Below are 24,472 nucleotides of genomic sequence, written 5' to 3' on the forward strand. Positions count from 1 at the left end.
TCCCTACACGACGCTCTTCCGATCTCGAAGTTTCATCAAAATCGGTCCAGCCGTTTAGGCTGTGCGTTGATTATGAATGGATGAATGAATGAGTCAGGGTTTACTCTTTTATTAATATAGATAGATAGATGGATAGATAGATACTCATTTTCCTCACGAGGCTGAGTGGGCCCCGCAACAGCCAGTCACGGAATCAATCATTTGGATGATACAAATTTCTTGACCCCGCCGGGAATCGAACCCGGGTCTCCCGCGTGCAAGGCGAGCGCAGTGACCACTACGCCATGGGAGCTGACAAAAACCTATTAATTTATTTACATTTCAAGCTAGAAGGAAAGACCTTTCAAAACTTTGTATAACTATCAATGTAGGACCACATGATAAGGCAGAGTGACTTATAATAGGCCTGTTTGTGTTTTTCTTTCCTACGCCCCGTCGATGCGATATCAACTCGACGTTCACTCTGCGTCAGGAGTGGGGGTAAACTCAACAAACATGACATCTAGCGGAGAAATTGCCAAACAATTTTGTACTTGATGCTGATCGAGAGCCACTCACTATCAGGTAGACCTGACAGGCGGACCTGATCAGGTACCTGATAGTAAGTTGCCGCCGTATCACCTTTGTTGTTATGACATCAAAGTTGATTTCAGGATGTAGCCCAGAACGATATAAATCGATGATGTTGATTAAATTTTCATCTAAGAAAAATAAGAAGCGTATGAATATACAATACATATTATTTTGATGGGTCTGATCTGATCCCACAATTGTATTAAAATTAAATTAATAATTACAAACATGAAAGAGGTATCTATCTATCAGTGCTACGTACGGGTACAGTACGGTTGTTAAATCACAGGTGGTTCCAAGATGCATAATTATTCTACGTTAAACCCCGATTCCATTATTACTTTATGGCTAGTTTTATTAAAAACATTTCAACAGTAGAGGATCTCTCAAAAAACAATCGTCAATCGACCGACTAGATCTGAGACTTCTAAGCATTTAAGCATTCCTTCGGTCAATCGGTCCTACCCATCTGATCACAAAGACACTTTTGTGGACACAAAAGACAAAATAATTTTATAAACCATGTACCTATCTTCAATATTCATTTCACGCTCTCGCATTACTACTTCCTACTACAGACGTGAGGCTTTGCACCATCGTCACTCCCTTGGTTATGCTACCTCTAGCATGCGGATCTGACAGAATCTCACTCATTGCCCGTATAGATGTCTGGATCATCGCCAGAGACTCTGGATCTTGTATCGTCTGCAATCGACCGACTAGATCTGAGACCTCTAAGCATTTAAGCATTCCTTCGGTCAATCGGTCCTATCCATCTGATCACAAAGACACTTTTGTGGACACAAAAGACAAAATAATTTTATAAACCATGTACCTTCAATATTCATTTCACGCTCTCGCATTACTACTTCCTAGCTTCCTACTACAGACGTGAGGCTTTGCACCATCGTCACTCCCTTGGTTATGCTGCCTCTAGCATGCGGATCTGACAGAATCTCACTCATTGCCCGTATAGATGTCTGGATCATCGCCAGAGACTCTGGATCTTGTATCGTCTGCGTCAGCACCTGCAGGAACCTCAGGATGCTGCTCCGGCATTGTTCATTCGTCAGCACGTGCTGCAGGCTCTTGAACAGTTGTCGCGTCAGCTTCATGAAGCCCTTGTCCGTGATGAATTCATAAGCGATCTGGATACCGCTGCGGATCACTTCTTTGCTTTCGGAATCCTCTAGAAAAGCGTTTGTCACTTGAATCCCTTTCTCCACGATGTTGCGGACGTAATCCTCTTGAAATGCGGTGGTAAATGAGAGCAACGCATAGTCTATCAACTCCACAACGTCACTCTTCGCCACCAGTTTGAGCGATTCATCGAGTGTGGTCTTGTAAGCTTCGGTGGCTTCGGGGTCGGACAAGATGCTGTCCGCACCGTTGACCAGTAATCCGAGGACAGGACCGATCTGGGGATCTGTCAGTTTCTGTTGCATGTCTTGTAGGATAGCTGAGGTGCGGTCCAAGTTGGCTTGACCGTAGCATTCCTGTGAAAACAGAGGGATGAGGGAACATTGGGTTTGGATGTGTTAAGGCTTTATTGACTGGTGAAGGTATTTGATCTAGACATCCTTTGCAAATAGGTATTTTTTACTTAGGTTATGTTATGTTAAACATTGGATACTTACAATAAGTCTCCAATGTTTAACATAACATAAGTGAATAGTATTTAGGTAAATGTAGGATTCTGACATAGTGTGCTCTTCAGTCCAACCGGTTCCACCCGATATATTTAGACGATTTGATCTTTAATCTTCAGTGATCTGAAGAGAACAAGTGTCTATTCGGAAAGATTTGAATCAGGAATGAATCCACAAAAAGGAAAAGCTCAAGAGAAAATCAAAATTACCTGACAACCCATTACCAACACCCTCCATGATTGTCTTCTTCTGTCCCACCTGTAGCAGATAATACACAGCCATGCCGATATGTTGCTTCGTCCTGTCATCATTTAATACTTCTCTCACAGTAACCATGGGGTTATGAGAGAGTTTCACAGTGTTGGGATCCGCAAGGAGGTCTAAAGTCATCTCAATAGCGTTCCTGACCAACTTGTGAAGGTTCGTATCCGTGTAGATGTGATCCAAGAACAGATATGGTTCGTTCCCGGAACGGCTGGCTTTCTCCTAATATCCTGTCTTACTTCTCTTCTTCACTTTCGGGACGATAAGACCTTCGTGGCCCTGTTTATATATAAAAGCCTCCCATTATGATCAAAATTATTATCACCAACTCTGTCACAAGTCTGATCCAATATTTGGCACTGATAAGGCAAACATTTATTTTATTTATCTGTAGGTAGCCAGGTAGGTGCCTACTTATCATTTATCAAAGCAAAATTATCAATAAAATAATATCAGGTAATATATCTACCTATATTTAGCTTTTATCTATAATCTGGGTATATGACAAGTGACATGTGTAGGTAGGTAGGTCACAAAATTTTGAGCTGATAAAAAAATTTATAGCGAAATTTTCGAGCTTATTTTGAAGGGACAAACACTCTAACAGCAATAGGTACAACAATTAGGTGTAATGATCTGACTTGAAATTTTCCATACTTTTTTGATGAACGATTACCTGACAAGCGACTGCCCATATTACGAGGAGAGCGAATCTTGTTGCCATCTTGTTGTATTCTGATGATTAATTCCACCCAACCCGTCCTAATATATGTAAACGCCAACCATGAGCTTCGTGACTAGAAATCATTCCGGACTGTGAAAAACAGGCAAAAACTTGAAGGGACAAACACTCTAACAGCAATAGGTACAACAATTAGGTGTAATGATCTGACTTGAAATTTTCCATACTTTTTTGATGAACGATCGCTTTCCATGAAATACTTACGTAGTGCTCCCTACATAGCCTTGTTGTTTGGAGTGTAAGTAAATAAATATTTAACGCAGCGCAGCGTAGGGACGTTTGCTAAATTTCTAAGGCCTTGCTCATGCAAACTAATCATTTATCTTCCAATTTGTTATATTCAATGTTAGAACACTTTAATAAATACAAATAATAATAATAATAAAAAAATATCTTCCAGCAAACTCCTAATTTGAAGCAAACTCCTAATTAAATTTATCTTCCATTGACGTCTGTTTCTGCCGTGTTTGTCAAATGCTAAGCGTCAACAAATTAAGCACTCATTAGTGCTCTTCCTAACAGAGTTAAATTGTTCCTCCTGCACATTAGACGCATAACTTCGTACAAAGAGTTCAAGATGAAGTTCTATCGAAGCTTGAGCTTGCTGCTTCTCGCAATACTGATTCAGGTAAAGTGGAGAATTGTTAAAACTCTGTTTTGGACGCCTGTCGTAGCCAATTTTTCCTCGGCCAATTTGAACGGACCACGTCAAAATGTCAAAATTGTTTAGAGTCCCTCAAGATAAACTGTTTTCTTATGATAATAACTGGCTAAGTAAAAGGTCAGTTATGGTTACCTATAGGTACCCCTGTCACTTTCAGATTCCCTGAAACAGCTTAAAAAGAAGGATTGAAATTCTTATTGAAAAGAAATTACCATTACCTGAAAACAACAAATCGCACCAACAAGAAACAAGAGCGCAAAATTGTATGAAGCCATCTTGGTGGAGTTTTGCTTATAGCAAGCGATTTCCTGGGATCGGCCTTTATAAACGACCCCAGCCATGATTAGAAGCCATTTATCATTAAGTGTTTCAGTGAAACTTACGTAGGTACTGTTTGTTATTTTGTTGTTCAAGTATCTATTAGTCTATTACCTGTATGTGAAGTGAAGAACAGCTGTTGTAGTGTTAAATAATGCCAAATTGACGTGAGGTTGGTTTACATCTGGGTCACGCTGGGTGAAACTGATATGAAGTTGCCTAATGAAAATTAATGGAGGCGAGAGAACAGCATGCTTGCTTACTTCTGAAGTGATAGACAAATTTTTCAAAAATAGCAGTTTACTCGCAGCCTCTAGCTCAAGTACTCACGTAGCAACCACCTCATAATAGATGCACCCTAAGCACGAGTCAGACTTTTCTCTTGAGAAAAGTCTGCCCAGTACTCAAGTCTAGGTGGCTAGGCCTCGACATCTCACCATTTATGAGAATAGTGAGAATCGCTTCTATCCCTAGAAAAATTATCGGTTTTTGACTTAAATAAGTGCCATTAAACTAGGTCTACTAGGGAAAATTTTACCAGTGAATTCATGAGCTGTGAACTGTCCTCAAAAGCCTAGAAATTCTAGAACTTTAAAAACGTCATCTTTTACCAGTTTTACCATCGGTTGCCATTTTCCTCCGCAGAACACTTCAGCAAACTAGGTCTACTAGGGAAAATTTTACCAGTGAATTCATGAGCTGTGAACTGTCCCCAAAAGCCTAGAAATTCTAGAACTTTAAAAACGTCATCTTTTACCAGTTTTACCATCGGTTGCCATTTTCCTCCGCAGAACACTTCAGCTCTTATGATTTGGTAATTACCTAAAGTAGGTCTACTAGGGAAAATTTTACCAGTGAATTCATGAGCTGTGAACTGTCCCCAAAAGCTTAGAAATTCTAGAACTTTAAAAACGTCATCTTTTACCAGTTTTACCATCGGTTGCCATTTTCCTCCGCAGAACACTTCAGCAACGCTGAAACTCAAAATCGTGCCCATAAATGGCAAACAACTCAAAGCCAAAGCAGCCCCTCCACCACCACCACCTCCAGTTGCATCAGCAATTGAACCGGAAGACGACATCGCCACCGTTGAAGACAGTCCCGAGGTTGACAACCGAGTTGACACTACCTCTGCCCGCAAGGGGGAGATCAGCGATGACTTGGACAACCCTGTAGAAGATCCCGCGACGAACGTTGAAGAAATCACCGACAACGCTGACTCCGATGACCCAAACTCTGCCGATTTTGACATCCTCGTTAACGAGTACACCCGAGAGATACTGAGGAAGACAATGACCACCACCCTGGCTGCGTTCAAAGATGAACGAGTAAGGTCCACTCTTGTCAATATCGTGAGGAATGCTAATCAGATGTTCCGGGATCCGAACACGGAGAAAGTCGTGGCGATCGCTTTGGACAACTTCCAAGTGAGTAGACCAGTAGACTTCCGTAAAAAATTAATTGTGGTCCACAAGCAAACTATGGCTAACCGGCTACATTTATGATTCATTTGTGATTAGCACATTGCATATTTTGATAGTTTCCAGGCGTTCATAAAAATGATGAAAGATGAAATGTTACTTCTTTTGGGAACAGAGTTTCCTTTAGAACAGGCCTATACGGAGCAAGTAGGGAAAAATAAAGAGGGAAGGAGTAAGGTCCACTCTTGTCAATATCGTGAGGAATGTTAATCAGATGTTCCGGGATCCAAACACGGAGAAAGTCGTGGCGATCGCTTTGGACAACTTCCAAGTGAGTAGACTTCCGTAAAAAAATAATTGTGGTCCACAAGCAAACTATGGCTAACCAGCTACATTTATGATTCATTTGTGATTAGCACATTGCATAGTTTGATAGTTTCCAGGCGTTCATAAAAATTATGAAAGATGAAATGTTACTTCTTTTGGGAACAGAGTTTCCTTTAGAACAGGCCTATACGGAGCAAGTAGGGAAAAATAAAGAAGGAAGAAAAGATATTTTGCACCATCCCATGATTTCCTTTCGGCAGTCATCAGTGTCATCACCATAATCATTTTAATCCAATTTTAATTTTCTACGCATAAGCAGAATCCAAAAAAACAAACACTAAAGTAGAAACTTGAAATTTGGCAGGATGGTAGGTCTTGATGAGTAAGTAAAGGGGAAAATCTGAAAATCGGCAAAAGTTATATTGCCATGTTTTTTAGTGCCATATTTTTGACAAATAAATGCCATATTCTGAACTTCTCTGCTGATGTCAGACCGCGATATGTGAGACAGTTTTAATGTGTGTGGCGGAAAAAAAGTTTCAGACCCAGGTTTCTTAGACGCTAGACGGTCTGGTCTCAAGCTTTTTCCACCATACACGTTCCGATTGTCTGATATACCGCGTTCTGTCAAATAGTGGTACGTGTGTGGCGGAAAAACCAAGTCTGACAAACCCTGATCTGTCAGATGGTCTGAGCGTAAGTGACGGAAATTGAAGCTTGTTCATCTGAAATAAAAACCCTGAGGAAAAATAAGAAAGTTCTGTTCATAGCACTGTTCGCAATCATAGGTGATTTTTATTACCTTATTTTTGAGTTTATATCTAGGTATTTTTCGATAAAGAGTTTAACGAAAAACTTCTCTTAAATTTTTCAAAAAAGTTATAATTGTGGTAGGTATATTTCAAGTAAGCTTGCATCTGACAAGGGAACTGAACTTACACCAAATCAAATTCATCATCTAACTTCCAGTTTGGGCTGTCCTCTCAATTCTTCTTGATAGTCAACTTCCTAGGCGCTGGTTTCTTTGTTCTAGCTTTAGGCTGAGATAGAACGAGACCAGAGGTTTGAGAATTCAAACCCAAGAACTGCTGAAGTGCGCCATAGCTGGGAGCAAGAGCTCTCCCTGTAGTTATCATGAATTCTACTTTAGCAGGATCATTGATAATACGGAAAGCCTCCATTGCAACGTCCATGATGGCATGTCTCTGTGCTAGGACATTCTGGGCGATTTGTATAGAACTTTGCAAGACTCTCTTTGATTCTTCATCAGTTAGAATGCTATCAGTTAGACTCTTCATGCTTCGAATCACGTTTAGGACGACTTTCACCGTTTCAATGAAAGAACGATCAGTAGACATCATTTGATAGAGATTATGAGTCATTTCGATTAGTTCCCTGGTGTCTTCATCGGCAAGAGCCTTCCTTGACACTGTCAGTACGCTCTGAAGAAGTTCTCTATAGTAAGGGTCACCATGGATGGCGTTGATGTTCTTCATAATGGTTCTGATGGCCTCTTGCCTTTTTGTGTTGATGAACAGATCTCTCCATTTGTCGGTGATGGCTTTCAGTTCTTTCCTCTTGTCTGGGTTGCTCAAGACGTCATTCAATGCCTGTATTACTTTCTGTGAATCCAATGGTTCATCTCCATCATCTTTATCTTCATCTTCCTCGTTTCCATCCTCATGGTGGTTTGCATCTTGTCCTAGTCCATCATGTAGATCAGAAGTATCCTCATCTATATCCTCATCCTCATCATCTGTATCATCGAGATATTTCGACAAGTCATCAGGCACAGGTGCATTGCCTATTGATTTCGCCTGAGAAACTACCTGAGGAAATAAACAGATAAGATTGTCGAATATTGAAAAATCATGAGCTTACGACCCCATAAAAATTCCTCCTCTTCTATTGTTCGTCCAGGTCGCAATCCAATCATAGCACTTTCAACAAAAGCTATGGTCAAATACCTATACATGTGTGATATTCACTAGATATAGCGGGAATCTGCTTAAAGCAGATCCATTTTTACTTTCCTTATCCTATAGGAAGGAAAGTAATGTAATCGGGTCAAATTTTCGATGGTCAGTTTTTAGTGCCAAAACACGTTTTGAGGTCCCTAGAGCCTAAATCCAAAGTTTCAGCCATTGGTCCGTGTCTGTCTGTAAACAAAATATCTCGAGAACAATAAGAGCTAGAGACTTGAAATTTGGCTGTCAAATGTGACAAGGATGCAACACGAAATTTTCGGTTAAGACCGGTGCAACGCTTGGCGGCATTTTACCGCTTTTTGGCGGTTTTCGGTGTAATTTAACAATACCTCGGGGACGGTATGAGCTAGAGACTTGAAATTTAATATGTAATTCACGAATGTTACAAGGATGCAACACAAAACGTTTAGTTGAGATAGGTGCTGCGGTTGGCGGTATTTTGACCGCTTTTGGACAGACGACAAGGATGCAACTCAAAACGTTTGGTTGAGATAGAAGCTGCGGTTGGCGGCATTTTGACCGCTTCTTGGCGGTTATCGACCGTTTTTTGGCGGTTTTCAGCTATACCGACCAAACGGTTAGAGATATTGTAAAAGTTAGGGTATAAGAACAAGAACACTCAAAATAAGCATCATTCAATAGGATAAGAAAAGTCGTGTGATGTTCACACCAGATTTTTTTTCCTTGAACGAATCATTGCTTATCTTACAAACCATCAAACATTAACCTTACAAATGGTATTTACAAATACATTCAGGGATACTTACAAATGCAACATTCAGAATGAAAAGCGCAAAGAAGCACTTCAATTTATTCATGATTGTTTAGGTACCTTTATGGAGAGTAAAGGGACTTTTCAGTCCTATATCCTGGCCTGACAGTATAAACAAGGTATATTCTATTCAGATTTTGATGCTTTGCTGCAGAAAGAACTGCCCGAACTATCTTCAAAGCCACTCGAAAGCACTCTTATAACATATTCAAATGGGATCTTCCATGCTGCGTGGTTCGAACCCATTTGTCGGAGGCAATTAGGTAGGTAAGTCAGAAGATCACTTATACCTAATACCTAATATGTAAATTGCCAGTTAGTTATTGAAGGTGCCCCACGTCATAACAGTTCGAGTTTGAAATTTATGGCACCTTTGCGTGTATATTCTCGCCAATGAAAGCAGCCTAGTTAGCTTGAATGGTAGCACGTCTTGTAAGTGCTAGGTCGCGGTTTCGATTCCCGCCCGGAGCGGATTTTATCCTAAACAGATATGGTTCGTTCCCGGAACAGCTGGCTTTCTCCTAATATTCTGTCTTACTTCTCTTCTTCACTTTCGGGACGATAAGACCTTCGTGGCCCTGTTTATATAAAAGCCTCCCATTATGATCAAAATTATTATCACCAATTCTGTCACAAGTCTGATCCAATATTAGGCACTGATAAGGCAAACATTTATTTTATTTATCTGTAGGTAGCCAGGTAGGTGCCTACTTATCATTTATCAAAGCAAAATTATCAATAAAATAATATCAGGTAATATATCTACCTATATTTAGCTTTTATCTATAATCTGGGTATATGACAAGTGACATGTGAGGTAATATATATCTACCTATATTTAGCTTTTATCTATAATCTAGGTATATGACAAGTGACATGTGTAGGTAGGTAGGTCACAAAATTTTGAGCTGATAAAAAAATTTATAGCGAAATTTTCGAGCTTATTTGGCAATTGTCGTTATTAGAAACCTATACATAAACCTTTTTACCTATGTCCCTATAATATAGGTCCCAGAACATATTATGTCCCAGAAGTCCGGTACTAGGTACCCCTTTATCTTCTTAACGGCTAGGAATTTTTGAACTCATCGATTCTAAAATTAGAAATGGGCATGCCCTTCCCTCGACCTTTACAAGACATGTAAAATATATACTGTATAAATTCCTTTAATTATTATGAATAATGGTAATATTATCAATTCTCTCACAAAGACCTAATCTGAAATTTTGTTAAAAGAAATTCCATGTGTTAACTGTTTTCATCTTACCTACTTGAGAAATGAAAAACAAGGCTCTTATCGCACCATCACACCAGAAGAGGGAAAATTAGCAAAGGAAAATACGGCTAACGACTTCCCCAATTCTATTTCATACATTAACTCTACCAAACATATAACTATGTACCTACCCACTGTATGTATGTAATGCTACATGGTATACCTAATTACCTACGTACCTAGGTAGGTACGTATAATGAAGCTATCATAACAGTATGTACAGCAGAAGCAGATAAGAACTATTACAAAGATCGAAACTTCTAGTCAGGTCAGCATGTTTTTCTGGAATGTTCGCCAAAAACCGACTAAGAAGAGGTTTTATATAGTGAGCTGTAACAACGGACGTCTTATCGTCCCGAAATCCAAGAGCGAAGGAGGACAGGATTAGAGAAATCGAACCGTAGAATAAAATTTACCTCGGGCGGAAATCGAACCTGCGACCTAGCCCTTACAAGGCACAAGGTACTCAAGGCAGACGTAACTCTACCCTCCAAAGTAACTATAGGCTGGCAGTAGGTACGACTTTTTCACGACGCGACGAACCAGGTATACCTATCTACCTATGAAATGAAAAACAAAGGCTCTTATCGCACCATCACACCAGAAGAGGGAAAATTAGCAAAGGAAAATACGGCTAACGTCTTCCCCAATTATTCTTGTTCATACCATTAACTCTACCAAATATATAACTATGTACCTACCCACTGTATGTAATGCTACATGCTACATGGTATACCTAATTACCTATGTACCTGGGTATGTATAATGAAGCTATCATAACAGTATAATACAGCAGAAGCAGATAAGAACTAGGTATTACAAAGATCGAAACTTCTAGTCGGGTCAGCATGTTTTTCTGGAATGTTCGCCAAAAACCGACCAAGAAGAGGTTTGAATATCTACGTACATAGGTATCTCTAAAAAATAATTTATGGTGTATAGAGATATTTCTAGGTACCTACCTATTTTTCGGTGAGATTTTTTTTCTGTCTTCTGACGTCATTCATTTTGATTCACAAGATTTTGACGCTGAACTTCCAAAGTTTTGCATTCGATTTCTATAACGTAACGTCTACGCGAGTACGTATTTAAGGACGTAAGTCAATAAGTTTATTCTAAAGATAGGAACTTGATCTTACACAAAATTTTATAATTTTAATTGCTTACATTCCTATGGGTATATCTGACTCATTCCGAATTTATAGCGTTCACAGGGTATGTAGGTATACGTAGGTATCTGTTTTGTAAACGTAGGTAACCTATATTTCATATACGATTTTTTTTCTCTTATTTCACAAAATTTCAACCATGTAGGTACCTAGGTATTTCAACCATGTAGGTACCTAGGTAATACCTATATTGAACAGGTTTACCTATTTCCGGGGAACAATGAGTAAGAGGCACGGACGTACCTACCTGCCTAACCTACAGCTTACCTGCTTAGCGGGTAATGCGCCTGCTTTGTAGGTGCTAGGCCGCGGGTTCGATTCCCGCCCGGGGCGGACAAGGTTATTTGGCGAGTCTATGTGACCAAATAATTATACACCGGACCTCACGTGATATCGCCGCTGGGCATTCGATGAGTGTATGTGACCAAATAGTTATAGACCGGACCTCACGTGATATCGCCGCTGGGAAACTGACGAGTGAATGTGACTATAATATGACTATACTGACCAAACAGACCGATAGGTTCCTAGCGCTCTGAATGTCATAGGTCAATAACTTGGTCACACACGTCAGGATCACATCTCTCTAGCAATATGACTATTTGAGTAGTAGTATACGCAAATATTGTCCCAGTAAACAAGTTCACCTCGTAGAGCGAACATTGGTAGTTACAAACAAGTTCCTGTTTATTAGGTGCTCCACCAGATCGGGTTTTTTGAATCTCACAATATTATTTTAATTATTTCCGAAATCGTCCGTAGTCAGTGTACGGATGTACTGTGAAATACATACCTAATTATCTGTGCAGAAACGTTAGTTTTCTAAACTTTGAATAAACTTTGAAAACGGGATACCATGTCAAGTACTAATTAATACTAAAAAGTAAGTAAAAGCCCCTGTTTTTCTATTAAAAGCCCCTCCGACTGATTGTCAGCAATAAATTGCGGTAAATTTGTGCTGTGCCTAATTCTCCTTTATCTTTAACAATAGTGAACATTGTGAATTGTGAATAAATATTCAACTAACTAGAACTAGATAATATCCAACTAACTAGGTAGATGCTTTCATATTCTGCATAACTGAATTTCCTCTTCAAAACTACATACTTAGACGGACTCTTCAGCTTCAACCAAAACCGTATACCTGGTCCGATTCTTAGATCGGTACAGTTTACGTAGATAGTAAGATACCCACATAATTTATCTTACCTTAATTATTTATCTGAGACGAAACCGTACCTTCATTTATCTGAGACAGAACCTTAATTTAAATCAGACGAAACCTTCATTTATTTGCGACGAAACCGTACCTTAATTTCTTTAAAACTTTGTGTTGGTTTATTTTTCATTGTGTAGAGTTGTAGACTGTGATTTTATGATTTTAAGTAATTAAAACTCTTTTCTTTCTGTTCAGAGAGCTCGTGTTATTTCCATAATAATTATTATCGATAATTTTTTATCGATAAATAATTTTAAAAATAAATAAGTAGGTAATCTCCATACTTTCTTATCAAAAGTGACTAACAAAGAACCGAGCGTGACTATTCATACTCGTCTAAAAAAATTGCTTTATTTTCAAACTCTTTGTTTTCGTTCATAACTATACCCAGTGTACGTAGTAGTAATTATTGGGTAGGTACCTATCAAGCATGGCGAGAAGCGCACGAACGCCAATATTTAACATGATATTAGGGAGCGCGGTAGCCCACCGCCCCGCCAAGTCAAGAAAATTCGACAGTAGGTACCTATCTACTTAACTACAGCACTGAATTGATTGCGATCATAGATTTTTTGAGTTCGTCATTTTTGTATAAAATCTATGCTTACTTACACTTACCTACCTACTCCATACGCCATACGTCTACTATTTACGTGACCTTTTTTCTAGGCATCATTCATAATATTCATTCACAGAAACAGGCATTCAGCGCAACGTCACAAACAAGTAGGTACCTATATGTCACTCGGGATAGAACAACAAAAAAATTGACTGAATGAATAGTTGGATAGGAAATCAGTAGTTAGCTAGATTATAATATATGTATGTACATAGGTAACTACATATGTACGTAGGTATCTATATGCTAACTATGTTCAAATTATGTAGGTAGGTACCTATCTAGGCTGTCTCCATTGTAGGTACTGTTTGTGTGAGGCAAGCCTTTCAACTACTAATGGCAGCCACTCACGCTCAGACAGTCTGATGGACCCAGGTCTGACGTCCGTGTGTGGCGGAAAAAAAACTTGCCTGTCAGTGTCAGACCGTCTGAGAGACCGCGCAGCTTTTTCCGCCATAAATGTTCCGACGCGCGACGTGACGGTCTGATTGGCTGGCATAAGGTCATAAATCTATAGAAGGCTTACGCGTTTTTCACTAGAATTTTCATTGGATAACTGCTTAGGTTTTAGTTTTAGTGACGGGGGTGTTACCCTCCATTCGGCGTCAATCGAGGAGCTGGGTGCAAAAAGGGCAATAAATGAAAATCATCAAACTGAGATATTTAACTTTAAAGTTTTCAATTTTTCATCAAAATCCTTGAAAAGTATATTTACGAAAAACGCTGTAACTCATCGAAAAAAAAAGTTATCACTGCAGTTCAAACGCTGGAAGATAGAGCGCACCACGTTCTATTCAAAGAACCGTTTTACGCAAAAAGGGCAAAAAATCCATATTTCCCTTTTTGCACCCAGCTCCTCAACCTAGCCACCTTTTCACATGTACCTCACCCACGCTGAGTGGGGTCGGGAAAAACCAGCATCAGGCGATTACCAAATGATCACCCATCCGAATGCCAACCGGACACTGTTTAACTTTGATCAGTGATCATGATCAATTATACACAACATTACCCTGAAATAAACCAAGTTAATTTCCAATTTGGAACTAATACATTCAATAATCAGCTGATTAGCTGATTACCAATAATCGGAGCTTTAACAGTCGGTTAAATGGATAAACCGGCGGCCCTCACGTGATATCGCCGTTTGGCATTCGATGAGTGTATGTGACCAAATAATTATACACCGGCCCTCACGTGATATTGCCGCTGGGCATTCGATGAGTGTATGTGACCAAATAGTTATAGACCGGCCCTCACGTGATATCGCCGCTGGGAAACTGACGAGTGAATGTGACTATATGACTATACTGACCAAACAGACCGATAGGTTCCTAGCGCTCTGAATGTCATAGGTCAATAACTTGGTCACACACGTCAGGATATGATGGTAGAGAACGCCTAAGGCGTTAACCTCGCCTAAGTGGTTGCCTTCCACTCAAAAGTCTATTATTATTAAAAGTAAACGCCACCTATGTATGTGGTTAGAGTTTAGAGTAATCGCTTTGAGGCCAACTTGGATTTGGCTAAACAAAATTTTCCCCTTCGCTATCAATATAGCATAAGGAAATTTGGGCTAGTCTACTCCCTGCGTTTATAGTCCCTCAGCCAGACTTCTAGCATCTCTAGCAAACTCTTTTGTTAAAAGGTAGGGCCTAGGTACAATTTTAAATTGATGGCGATTTTATGTTGATGTTGTGTCTAGAAACTCTTTTATGTTTATTGGTCTCGCAATTACCAATGATATTAAATAGGTACTGAGATAGGTACTTGTTGTTCTATGAATTTGTTGTTGATTATGCTGATGGCTGATGTTGTTATTGAGTTGTTGACAATATTGCAAATATGTTTGATCTAAAATCCAACCAGTAGGCAGGTATTATTGTGGTTTTCCAAATCGAATGTGTTTTTCCAATTACCAGTTTCCAGTTTGCCATGTAAGTTGGTGACAAGGGTCTGATTTTCATTTCCGTATACCTATAGCACATTCCTACTACATCGTTAACTACCTTAAATTTGTAATTACATTACTATAATAATTCTAATTTATTTAGGTATTTATTTTTTACCAGTACCGTCTGTGAAATAAGTTTTGATTCACATTTTTTCTTCTTTTATCACTGGTACCTATTTTGGAAAGGGTCTGATTTTCATTTCCGTATACCTAGCACATTCCTACTACATCGTTAACTACCTTAAATTTGTACTAATAATTCTAATATTTATTTAGGTATTTATTTTTTACCAGTACCGTCTGTGAAATAAGTTTTAATTTACATTTTTTCTTCTTTTATCACTGGTACCTATTTTGGATTAGTTCCTAATCCCGGAAAGCCAGAGTGCCTTTATCTTTAAACTTGAACTAATCTTTTTTTTTTTTTTTTTTTTTTTTTTTTTTTTTTTGTCTTTCCGTACTTTCAGGCAGGTAGTTTTTTTTTACTTTGGACAGTCAGAACTGAATATACTATGTCTTCACTTGACTTGACTATTTGAGATTGTATATATTTATAACAGATACATTACTATACAAAGATTACAAATTATACAATGGTTGACATGTTTCGCACATCTCTTAGAGATTAACTACATTCTACGAAGATATTATCAAACACACCTATAGAGGTATCTACAATATTATCTTAAATGTACCTAATACAGTAGGCATTATCTTGAATGTAGATAACAATTTTCACAGGCAGAGCAAAGCGATAATGTAGCTTTGTATTCGAATTAACAAGTCACTCAAGTTTATTTTAACAAGATATTTTTTCTTTTTCTTTTTTTTTACTAACCATAAGTAGGTAGGTACCTACCTAGGTACGTTTCGAGAGCTACAACATCGCCATCATCAATGCCTACTTCTGGTTGAGTAAAGTTGTAGAAAAAATGTCCTTTTCTTTTAAAAATGTCCTTTTCAAGTATCGTGTTTAATACGTTAGAGAACCTGGTAATTTTTGTGACCTTACAGTTGGTAGTCTTGTTTAATATTGTAGTTTCATAAGTTTTGGCGTTTCTGGATAGGTAGACAAAATTTGACTTTACATCTCCTGATGGCATTTTCACAACAACCTGAAAATGCCATCAGGAGATGTGCGAAACATGTAAACCATTGTATAATTTGTAATCGTTGTATAGTTACCCTATGTATCTATTATAAATATACAATCTCAAATAGTCCATGTCAAGTGAAGACATACATAGTATAATATTCAATTCCACCTCTAGTTATAATGCTACTTGACAAAGTATCCCGTTTGGAAAATATAGTCAGAACTTAATAATTCACATTACGAGTACCTACCTACTTCAAGACACATTCTTTTACATCTTTGCCTGCTATTGCTCCTCCGGGAGCGGAAAAGATTTCCAGAAAATTTTCGCCCAGGCTAAGGTTTCCTCGTGCTTCTGAAATTTTGAATTTGGGCTCTAGGCTTTTAGGGATCTCATTTTTTTTTTTTTTTTTCCACTGAATGACTCACTGACCGGTTTTTTCAAAGTTTTTCGACACGCATGTATCATCAATAAAATTCATCAAACATGACTAATATTACTGTAATATCACGGACACCCAGCTAAAAGTAGACGCCACCTTTGTGTGGTTTTCTTTCCAAAGTATTACGGATATTGATTCTGCCTCGGTGGTGTAGTGGTCAAGACGCTCGCCTGGTGAACAGGAGGGCGTGGGTTCGATCCCAGCCGAGGTATGGAATTTTAACCTCATTTATTTGAGAATATAATAATGCAGCTCTAAGGGTTAGGTGGTAGAGAACGCCTAAGGCGTTAACCTCGCCTATAGTGGTTGCCTTCCACTCAAAAGTCTATTATTATTAAAAGTAAACGCCACCTATGTGGTTCCAATCTATTACGGATATTGATTTTCCCGCTCAGGCAACCGTTCTTGGAACGGCTGACTTTCTATTGTCATGCCATGCTTGCCTGCGATTTCGGGACGATAACACCTCCATTGTTACAGTTCCATCATTTTCCCGCTCAGGCAACCGTTCTTGGAACGGCTGACTTTCTATTGTCATGCCATGCTTGTCTGCGATTTCGGGACGATAACACCTCCATTGTTACAGTTCCATCATTTTCCCGCTCAGGCAACCGTTCTTGGAACGGCTGGCTTTCTATTGTCATGCCATGCTTGTCTGCGATTTCGGGACGATAACACCTCCATTGTTACAGTTCCATCTGTCTCTAGCAAACTCTTCTTCTTCTTCTTCTTCTTCTTCTTCTTCTTCTTCTGATTTTATGTTGATGTTGTGTCTAGAAACTCTTTTATGTTTATTGGTTTCGCAATTACCAATGATATTAAATAGGTACTGAGATAGGTAGGTACTTGTTTTTCTATGAATAGGTACTTGTTGTTCTATGAATTTGTTGTTGATTATGCTGATGGCTGATGTTGTTATTGAGTTGTTGACAATATTGCAAATATGTTGAGAATGTTGTGACCAATTTCTGATACGATAGGTATGTATTTCCCACATTTGTTTTGCTGTGCATTACAGTAACCATATGCGTAATCTCTCTCTCTCTCTCTCTCTCTCTCTCTCTCTCTCCAATGTTGTGACCAATTTCTGATACGATATGTATTTCCCACATTTGTTTTGCTGTGCATTACAGTAACCATATGCGTAATCTCTCTCTCTCTCTCTCTCTCTCTCTCTCTCTCTCTCTCTCTCTCTTTATCTTTCTCTCTATTCGTGGTATCTCATATGCGCATATTTACATTAATTGGAGCTTCTCCTTGCTATCTGGCATCAGCACATTCGATTCCCGCCCGGGGCGAGCTATGTCCTAAACAGATTAGCTTCGTTCTCGAAACCGCTGAGTTTCTATCGTCCTTCTCTCGTTGATTAGTGGTCGATAAGAGCTCCGTTGGTCCGTTGTCACAAATTCATGTGTCCCCCAAACCCAGTGCAAAATATATTACTTTTCTGAGTCATCTTCCTTTGTTACATAACATACCGACCTAACAAAACTCATACCTATACCCTCATATTCAGTGAATTTATTGTAATGTTAGTAATTATTGGTTTCGATTGTTTTGAATAAACAAATCGAGATTAATTTTCTACTGCATTAACGTTGCCGTTTTTATTGCTTTCGATGGAATTCGCACGGTAAACATGTTGATTTCGCATCTATCCTTTGAAAGGAATTCCATTTGTAATTGATGTTGTTGTTTGTTGGTGAACAAATTTCATCTTCGCACAAATTCCGTCGATATTTGTTTCATAGTAATTATTGGGTAGGTACCTATCAAGCATGTCGAGAAGCGCACGAACGCCAATATTTAACATGAAATTAGGGAGCGCGGTAGCTCTCCGCCCCGCCAAGTCAAGAAAATGCGACAGTAGGTACTTAACTGCAGCACTGGATTGATTTGATTGTGATGATAGATTTTTAGCCCGTCCTTCCTTTATTATTACGATAGTAATACAAAAGGTATAGTGGACGGGCTATTGTATTCGCTTCGGTGTCTGTCAGTCGGTCGGTCTGTCTGTCCTCATAGAAGGACTTATCCAAACCTGGTCGATCAAATGAAAGGGGGGATTTTTTTCACATTTTCTCACACAAATGAGCTCTGATCTTGAAATTTGTCGTGACGACCTATGAACTCAAAGCGAAAAAGTTTTAGGTAACACTTCAGTCGTTAATTTAAGACCGGTTTTAGCATTACCTATGTTAAACTACGCCGAGGAAGGCCAATAAATGGATGGGTGACTTAAACATTATATTGGGAATCAAGGCAGAACGGGCTCTAGTCTTGATTTTAAATCATTACATGAAAGTAAAATCAAAAAATCAAATCAAGAATAATAATAATAAGAATATTAAATAAAATAGGTTAGGTACATAAATACTGATTTAACCAAGATCGAAAAATTCCCGGAGGGACGGGCCCCGCTTGTTTCAGTTCGTCGTATTTTTACAAAATCTATGCTTACTTACCTACCTACTCCATACGCCATACGTCTACTATTTACGTGACCTTTTTTCTAGGCATCATTCATGATATTCATTCACAAAAACAGGCATTCAGCGCAACGTCACAAACAAGTAGGTACCTATACATAATATGTCACTCGGGCTAGAACAAGAAAAAAATTGACTGAATGGATAGTTGGATAGGAAATCAGTAGTTAGCTAGATTATATCTACATAAGTAACTACATATGTACGTAGGTATCTTTGCTATCTATGCTGTCTCCATTAATAATAATAGATAATAATAGACTCTTGAGTGGAAGGCAACCACTAGGCGAGGTTAACGCCTTATAGGCGTTCTCTACCACCTAACCCTTAGAGCTCCATTATTACGTGGTCAAATTCTCAAATAAATGAGGATAAAATTCCATACCTCGGCTAGAATCAAACCCACGCCCTCCTGATTAGCAGGCGAGCGTCTTGACCACTACGCCACCGGGGCAGGTGGCGTAGTGGTCAATGATTGTCAAATTGTAAATCCTGTCATTCCCTTATCGAAATGACCAAGTTTGGAAACAGCTCCTGATGTCCTGATGTTACCTCTCATTAGAATGCTAGGCACAAGCTCTGATATCAGCCTTCTCCCGGGTCTTATATAAACTTACATAGCTCCTTAAGTAAATATCTATGTTTGATACATAAATATCTATCTAAACACATACAGGGTGTTCAGCCTCTGCTAAAAGTACCCCATAGGAAATTAACCCCATCAAACCCTTGTGACACCCTATCAATTATTTTCAAAAAATAACTGGTACTTAGGGTGGATAAGGAGTATAATAAAATGTAATGTAATGTAATTTCTTTATTGGCAAAATATATAGATACATTTAGTACAGAGAATCTTAGACAATGATAAAAAGAAAGAGATTAGGTAAATCCCAGTAATAATTTAATTGAAAAAGTCAATACCAAAATGTGCTTTAAAAAATACTAGGTTTTTCACTCTTTCTGCTTTTTTATATGAGGATCACATCTCTCTAGTAATATGACTATTTGAGTAGTAGTATACGCAAATATGGTCCCAGTAAACAAGTTCACCTCGTAGAGCGAACATTGGTAGTTAGAAACAAGTTCCTGTTTATTAGGTACTCCACCAGATCGGGTTTTTTGAATCCCACAATATTATTTTAATTATTTCCGAAATCGTCCGTAGTCAGTGTACGGTTGTACTGTGAAATACATACCTAATTATCTATGCAGAAACGTTAGTTTTTCTAAACTTTGAATAAACTTTGAAAACGGGATACCATGTCAAGTACTAATTAATACTAAAAAGTTAGTAAAAGCCCCTGTTTTTCTATTAAAAGCCCCTCCGACTGATTGTCAACAATAAATTGCGGTAAATTTGTGCTGTGCCTAATTCTCCTAGATCTTTAACAATAGTGAACATTGTGAATTGTGAATAAATATTCAACTAACTATAGAACTAGATAATATCCAACTAACTATAGGTAGATGCTTTCATATTCTGCATAACTGAATTTCCTCTTCAAAACTACATACTTAGACGGACTCTTCAGCTTCAATCAAAACCGTATACCTGGTCCGATTCTTAGATCGGTACAGTTTACGTAGATAGTAAGATACCTACACAGTTTATCCTGAGACGAAACCGTACCTTCATTTCTTTAAAACTTTGTGTTGGTTTATTTTTCATTGTGTAGACTGTGATTTTAAGTAATTAAAACTCTTTTCTTTCCGTTCAGAGAGCTTGTGTTATTTCCATAATTATCGATAAATAATTTTAAAAATAAATAAGTAGGTAATCTCCATACTTTCTTATCAAAAGTGACTAACAAAGAACCGAGCGTGACTATTCATACTCGTCTAAAAAAATTGCTTTATTTTCAAACTCTTTGTTTTCGTTCATAACTATACCCAGTGTACGTAGTAGCGTAGACATTGGATATCATATTACCTACCTACTTACCATAAATAATCCTACTAGTTCCTCTTGTATTGTGGGATAGCTTGCTTTCATGTTTCCTTTTTCATTTCTCTTTTTCTCTCTTTCTCTTTTTCCTATATGATTTTTTTTTTATGTGAAACGCCAACCCTTTCGGTTTTTTACCCCATCAAAGTCCCCAGTACAGTTTTCGGGTCCAATAAGTATTTTCCCTTAGGGAACTTTTAACCTTAGGGAACTTTGGTGCACCTTTCAAGACTGTGAAAACGCTTAGTGGATCCGAAATGTGAATTGGGGACTTGATGTATGGGGCAAAAAACTGATTTTACGCGTTAATTTTCTATGGGGCACTTTGAGGTTGAACACCTTGTATATCTGTATAATAAATATAACTATAGTCTTAAGTAAATCTGTATGTTACACCTGACATCACCTAATGGCAACCTTGCACTAGTAAGTTCTTACCACAAGGTAGGAACTTACACTTTGATTCTAACGCGGTTTAATACAAGACTGTCGCATGGGCGGATACACCTCGGGGTGGAGGGGACCAGCCCCCACCCCCTCCCCCCATATTTTTTATGAGGGGGCAAGGTATTGTACCGTGCCATCAAAAAGAGTCATGTTACAAAGCAAGAACTTCTGGCAAAGTTCAAACAGAAACCCAGAAAAATTCAGTTCCAGTAACTGCACAGGTAAGGATTTGTTGTTCAATATCTCTCAAAAGAAGAAGAAGAAGAAGAAAAGGAGGAGGAAGAGGAGGGGGAAGATGGAGGAGGAGGAGGAGAAAAGAAAGGACAGGAGGAAGAAGAAGAAGCAGAGGAAGAAGAAGATCAAGAAGAAGAAGGAGGAGAGGAAGAAGAAGATCAAGAAGAAGAAGGAGGAGAGGAAGAAGAAGATCAAGAAGAAGAAGGAGGAGAGGAAGAAGAAGATCAAGAAGAAGAAGGAGGAGAGGAAGAAGAAGATCAAGAAGAAGAAGGAGGAGAGGAAGAAGAAGATCAAGAAGAAGAAGAAGCAGAGGAAGAAGAAGATCAAGAAGAAGAAGGAGGAGAGGAAGAAGAAGATCAAGAAGAAGAAGGAGGAGAGGAAGAAGAAGATCAAGAAGAAGAAGGAGGAGAGGAAGAAGGAGGAGAGGAAGAAGAAGAAGGAGAAGACGAAAAACTTCCTCTAATAGGTATTATTAGAGCTCGGTAGGCAATTTGACAACTCAATCCCTCTCTTTTTTGTTCTTTCTTCTTTTCTAATACTTTAATTCTCTCTTTCTCCCTCCCCCTCCTCTCTCTCTCCCTCCCCATCCTCCCGGGGCGGACAAGGTTCGTTCTCGGAACCGCTTTCTATTATCCTGTTCATCTTCTCTTTTCGATTTCGGGGTGATAATACATCAGTATCAGTAGTTCCCTTTATCAAAAAATTCGATGGGAAAAGAAAAGAACTACCTTAGATACATCACGTAAGTATGTACTATGTACCTACTTGTAGTTTGGTGACTCACTCCTAACGTGATCAAAAGCACGTACGTATAAAGTTAGCCAAGGGATGTAATTAGAAAACACGTCAGTGTCCAAATAGCCATGTAATATGTTTTCCTACACAGGAATACATAGTGCCTATGAGTAAATATATGTATAGATGTGAATATGAATGTTATTAACATAAAATGGATCATTTTCTACATTCACCTTCAAGGTTGCGGGAAAATCACAGGCCTGGTTATAGATATCTACCTGGGCAGGTAGTCTTACTTTCAGGCAGGTAGATTTTTTTTTTACTTTGGACAGTCAGAACTGAATATACTATGTCTTCACTTGACTTGGACTATTTGAGATTGTATATTTATAATAGATACATAGGGTTACTATACAAAGATTACAAAGTACGTAGTAGCGTAGACATTGGATATCATATTACCTACCTACTTACCATAAATATTATAGATAATACATACCTATTAACCTAAAGGGATCAATCAAGAAGCTCTTACCTATTTTGGCAATCAACACCCCTCTCGGGCATCGAAACCTTTGACAAGTTCCTCTTGATTGACAAGGTGTTTCTTGATTGACAACACCGACATAAAACTTGATTGACAACTCCAATCAAGTCTTCAATCAGCGGAGTCATTTCTGATACTAAGGTAAGTCACGCACACAAAGTTTCACCCCAACTTCTACTTAATATTAGTAACAAAGGCATGCACCTTCGAGCACCTACACATGCAAGCGCACACGTGCGTGCACGCTTACGAAGTACGAACATATCTTCGCAGGGACTCGGATAAAATGCCCATTAAGACCACACTTCATTGGAATAAGTAATAATAAAATAATAGTGCTTATTTATACTGCTCGCATAGGACTGAAAAGTCCCTTTACTCCAGCAGTAGGCTACTACTATTATTGTCTCCGTCACGCACACAAAGTTTCACCCCAACTTCTACTTAATATTAGTAACAAAGGCATGCACGTTCGAGCACCTACACATACAAGCGCACACGTGCGTGCACGCTTACGAAGTACGAACATATCTTCGCAGGGACTCGCATAAAATCTTGCCCATTAAGACCACACTTCATTGGAATAAGTAATAATAATAGTGCTTATTTATACTGCTCGCATTGGACTGAAAAGTCCCTTTACTCCAGCAGTAGGCTACTACTATTATTGTGGTCAAATTCTCAAATTATATTGAGGATAAAATTCCATACCTCGACCACTACACCACCGAGGTAGGTAAGTATATACTATAAGTAGGGCCATCGGCTTTAATAAACGCCCCTTGTCAAAACCGATGGCCCTACTTATACCAATACTTAGGGTAGAAGGGTAGAAGAACAAGTTTAGGGTGGAAGAACTCTAAAACAATCCTAAAGGCTGTGTCCACACATGGTCGACGGCCGTCCATCGACGAGGTGAATCTGTGTTGTCGAGGCTTATTGGGTTACTTCCCCTGATTTATAGGCTGTTGGAATGCTATATTATAGTGTCGAGCTTTCCGGTATAGAGCTCAATATTAGAGTGCCGGAACCCTAGTTTTTTTCTCAGTGTACTTATATAGGGTGACGTAGGCTATTTAAATTTGTCATATTCCATCCTGATTATACCGCGCTGATCCTGTACAAAGGACGGGTCAACCACTAGTAAGAAATAAATGTTTTCTATTTCTATCAGTCTAGTTAGCTTAGAATGCCTGGGTAGCGCAAGGAAGCGGGTTTGTAAATGAATATGTAGAGTGCTTCTCAAAGTTGTTGCCACCGCGGCCCATTTTTCAAGACTCCATTTTTTATTTTTTTAAAGATGAGTGTTTCACCGCCGTTTTTATTTCGTAGCGATGAAACAACTGCTACATTAGACGCTTGTGGTCTGTGTCGTAGCATGCCCATCCCGTAGTAGGTATGTCTCTCATCAGATGGGCGAGAAGAGACACAATACTTCCCATTTAGGTGTTGGGTCAACACGAGAACACCAGAAAGTAACCCGTTGAAATATTTGCAATCGAAAAACGAGTACAAATTTTTGTCGATGGTGGGATTCGAACCCGGGACCTTCTGCATGGCAAGCAAGCACGTTA

The 24,472-nt window shown here is 38.8% G+C and overlaps 3 protein-coding genes across 5 annotated transcripts; 1 reads left to right on the top strand and 2 right to left on the bottom strand.

Moving 5' to 3' along the window:
• Nucleotides 1-739: 739 nt before the first annotated feature.
• Nucleotides 740-3,306, bottom strand: LOC103506419. Of its 2 annotated transcripts, none has more exons than XM_008470805.3 (3): nt 3,163-3,306; nt 1,580-2,069; nt 740-1,268 (listed from the first exon to the last, which is right to left on the bottom strand). In XM_008470805.3, the coding sequence occupies exons 1-3, from the start codon at nt 3,208-3,210 to the stop codon at nt 1,120-1,122; spliced, it is 687 nt and encodes a 228-aa protein (XP_008469027.1). In that variant the 5' UTR covers nt 3,211-3,306; the 3' UTR covers nt 740-1,119. The 2 variants fall into 2 exon arrangements, with proteins under 2 accessions (XP_008469027.1, XP_017298359.2); XM_017442870.2 differs by having other exon boundaries at nt 740-1,193; nt 1,505-2,069.
• Nucleotides 3,307-3,723: 417 nt separating this feature from the next.
• Nucleotides 3,724-5,715, top strand: LOC103506434. Its single transcript, XM_008470823.2, has 2 exons — nt 3,724-3,856; nt 5,170-5,715. The coding sequence occupies exons 1-2, from the start codon at nt 3,806-3,808 to the stop codon at nt 5,713-5,715; spliced, it is 597 nt and encodes a 198-aa protein (XP_008469045.1). The 5' UTR covers nt 3,724-3,805.
• A 1,010-nt stretch (nt 5,716-6,725) lies between these two features.
• On the bottom strand, nt 6,726-8,910 carry LOC103506422 (coiled-coil domain-containing protein 1-like). Of its 2 annotated transcripts, none has more exons than XM_008470810.3 (2): nt 8,714-8,910; nt 6,726-7,775 (listed from the first exon to the last, which is right to left on the bottom strand). In XM_008470810.3, exons 1-2 carry the CDS (start codon nt 8,762-8,764, stop codon nt 6,942-6,944), a joined length of 885 nt encoding a protein of 294 aa, XP_008469032.1. In that variant the 5' UTR covers nt 8,765-8,910; the 3' UTR covers nt 6,726-6,941. The 2 variants fall into 2 exon arrangements, with proteins under 2 accessions (XP_008469032.1, XP_008469031.1); XM_008470809.3 differs by having other exon boundaries at nt 6,726-7,787; nt 8,714-8,908.
• Nucleotides 8,911-24,472: the final 15,562 nt, after the last annotated feature.

The sequence above is a fragment of the Diaphorina citri genome, unplaced genomic scaffold, assembly GCF_000475195.1.
Source record: "Diaphorina citri unplaced genomic scaffold, Diaci psyllid genome assembly version 1.1 scaffold235, whole genome shotgun sequence".
In the NCBI taxonomy this organism is placed as follows: Eukaryota; Metazoa; Arthropoda; class Insecta; order Hemiptera; family Psyllidae; genus Diaphorina; species Diaphorina citri.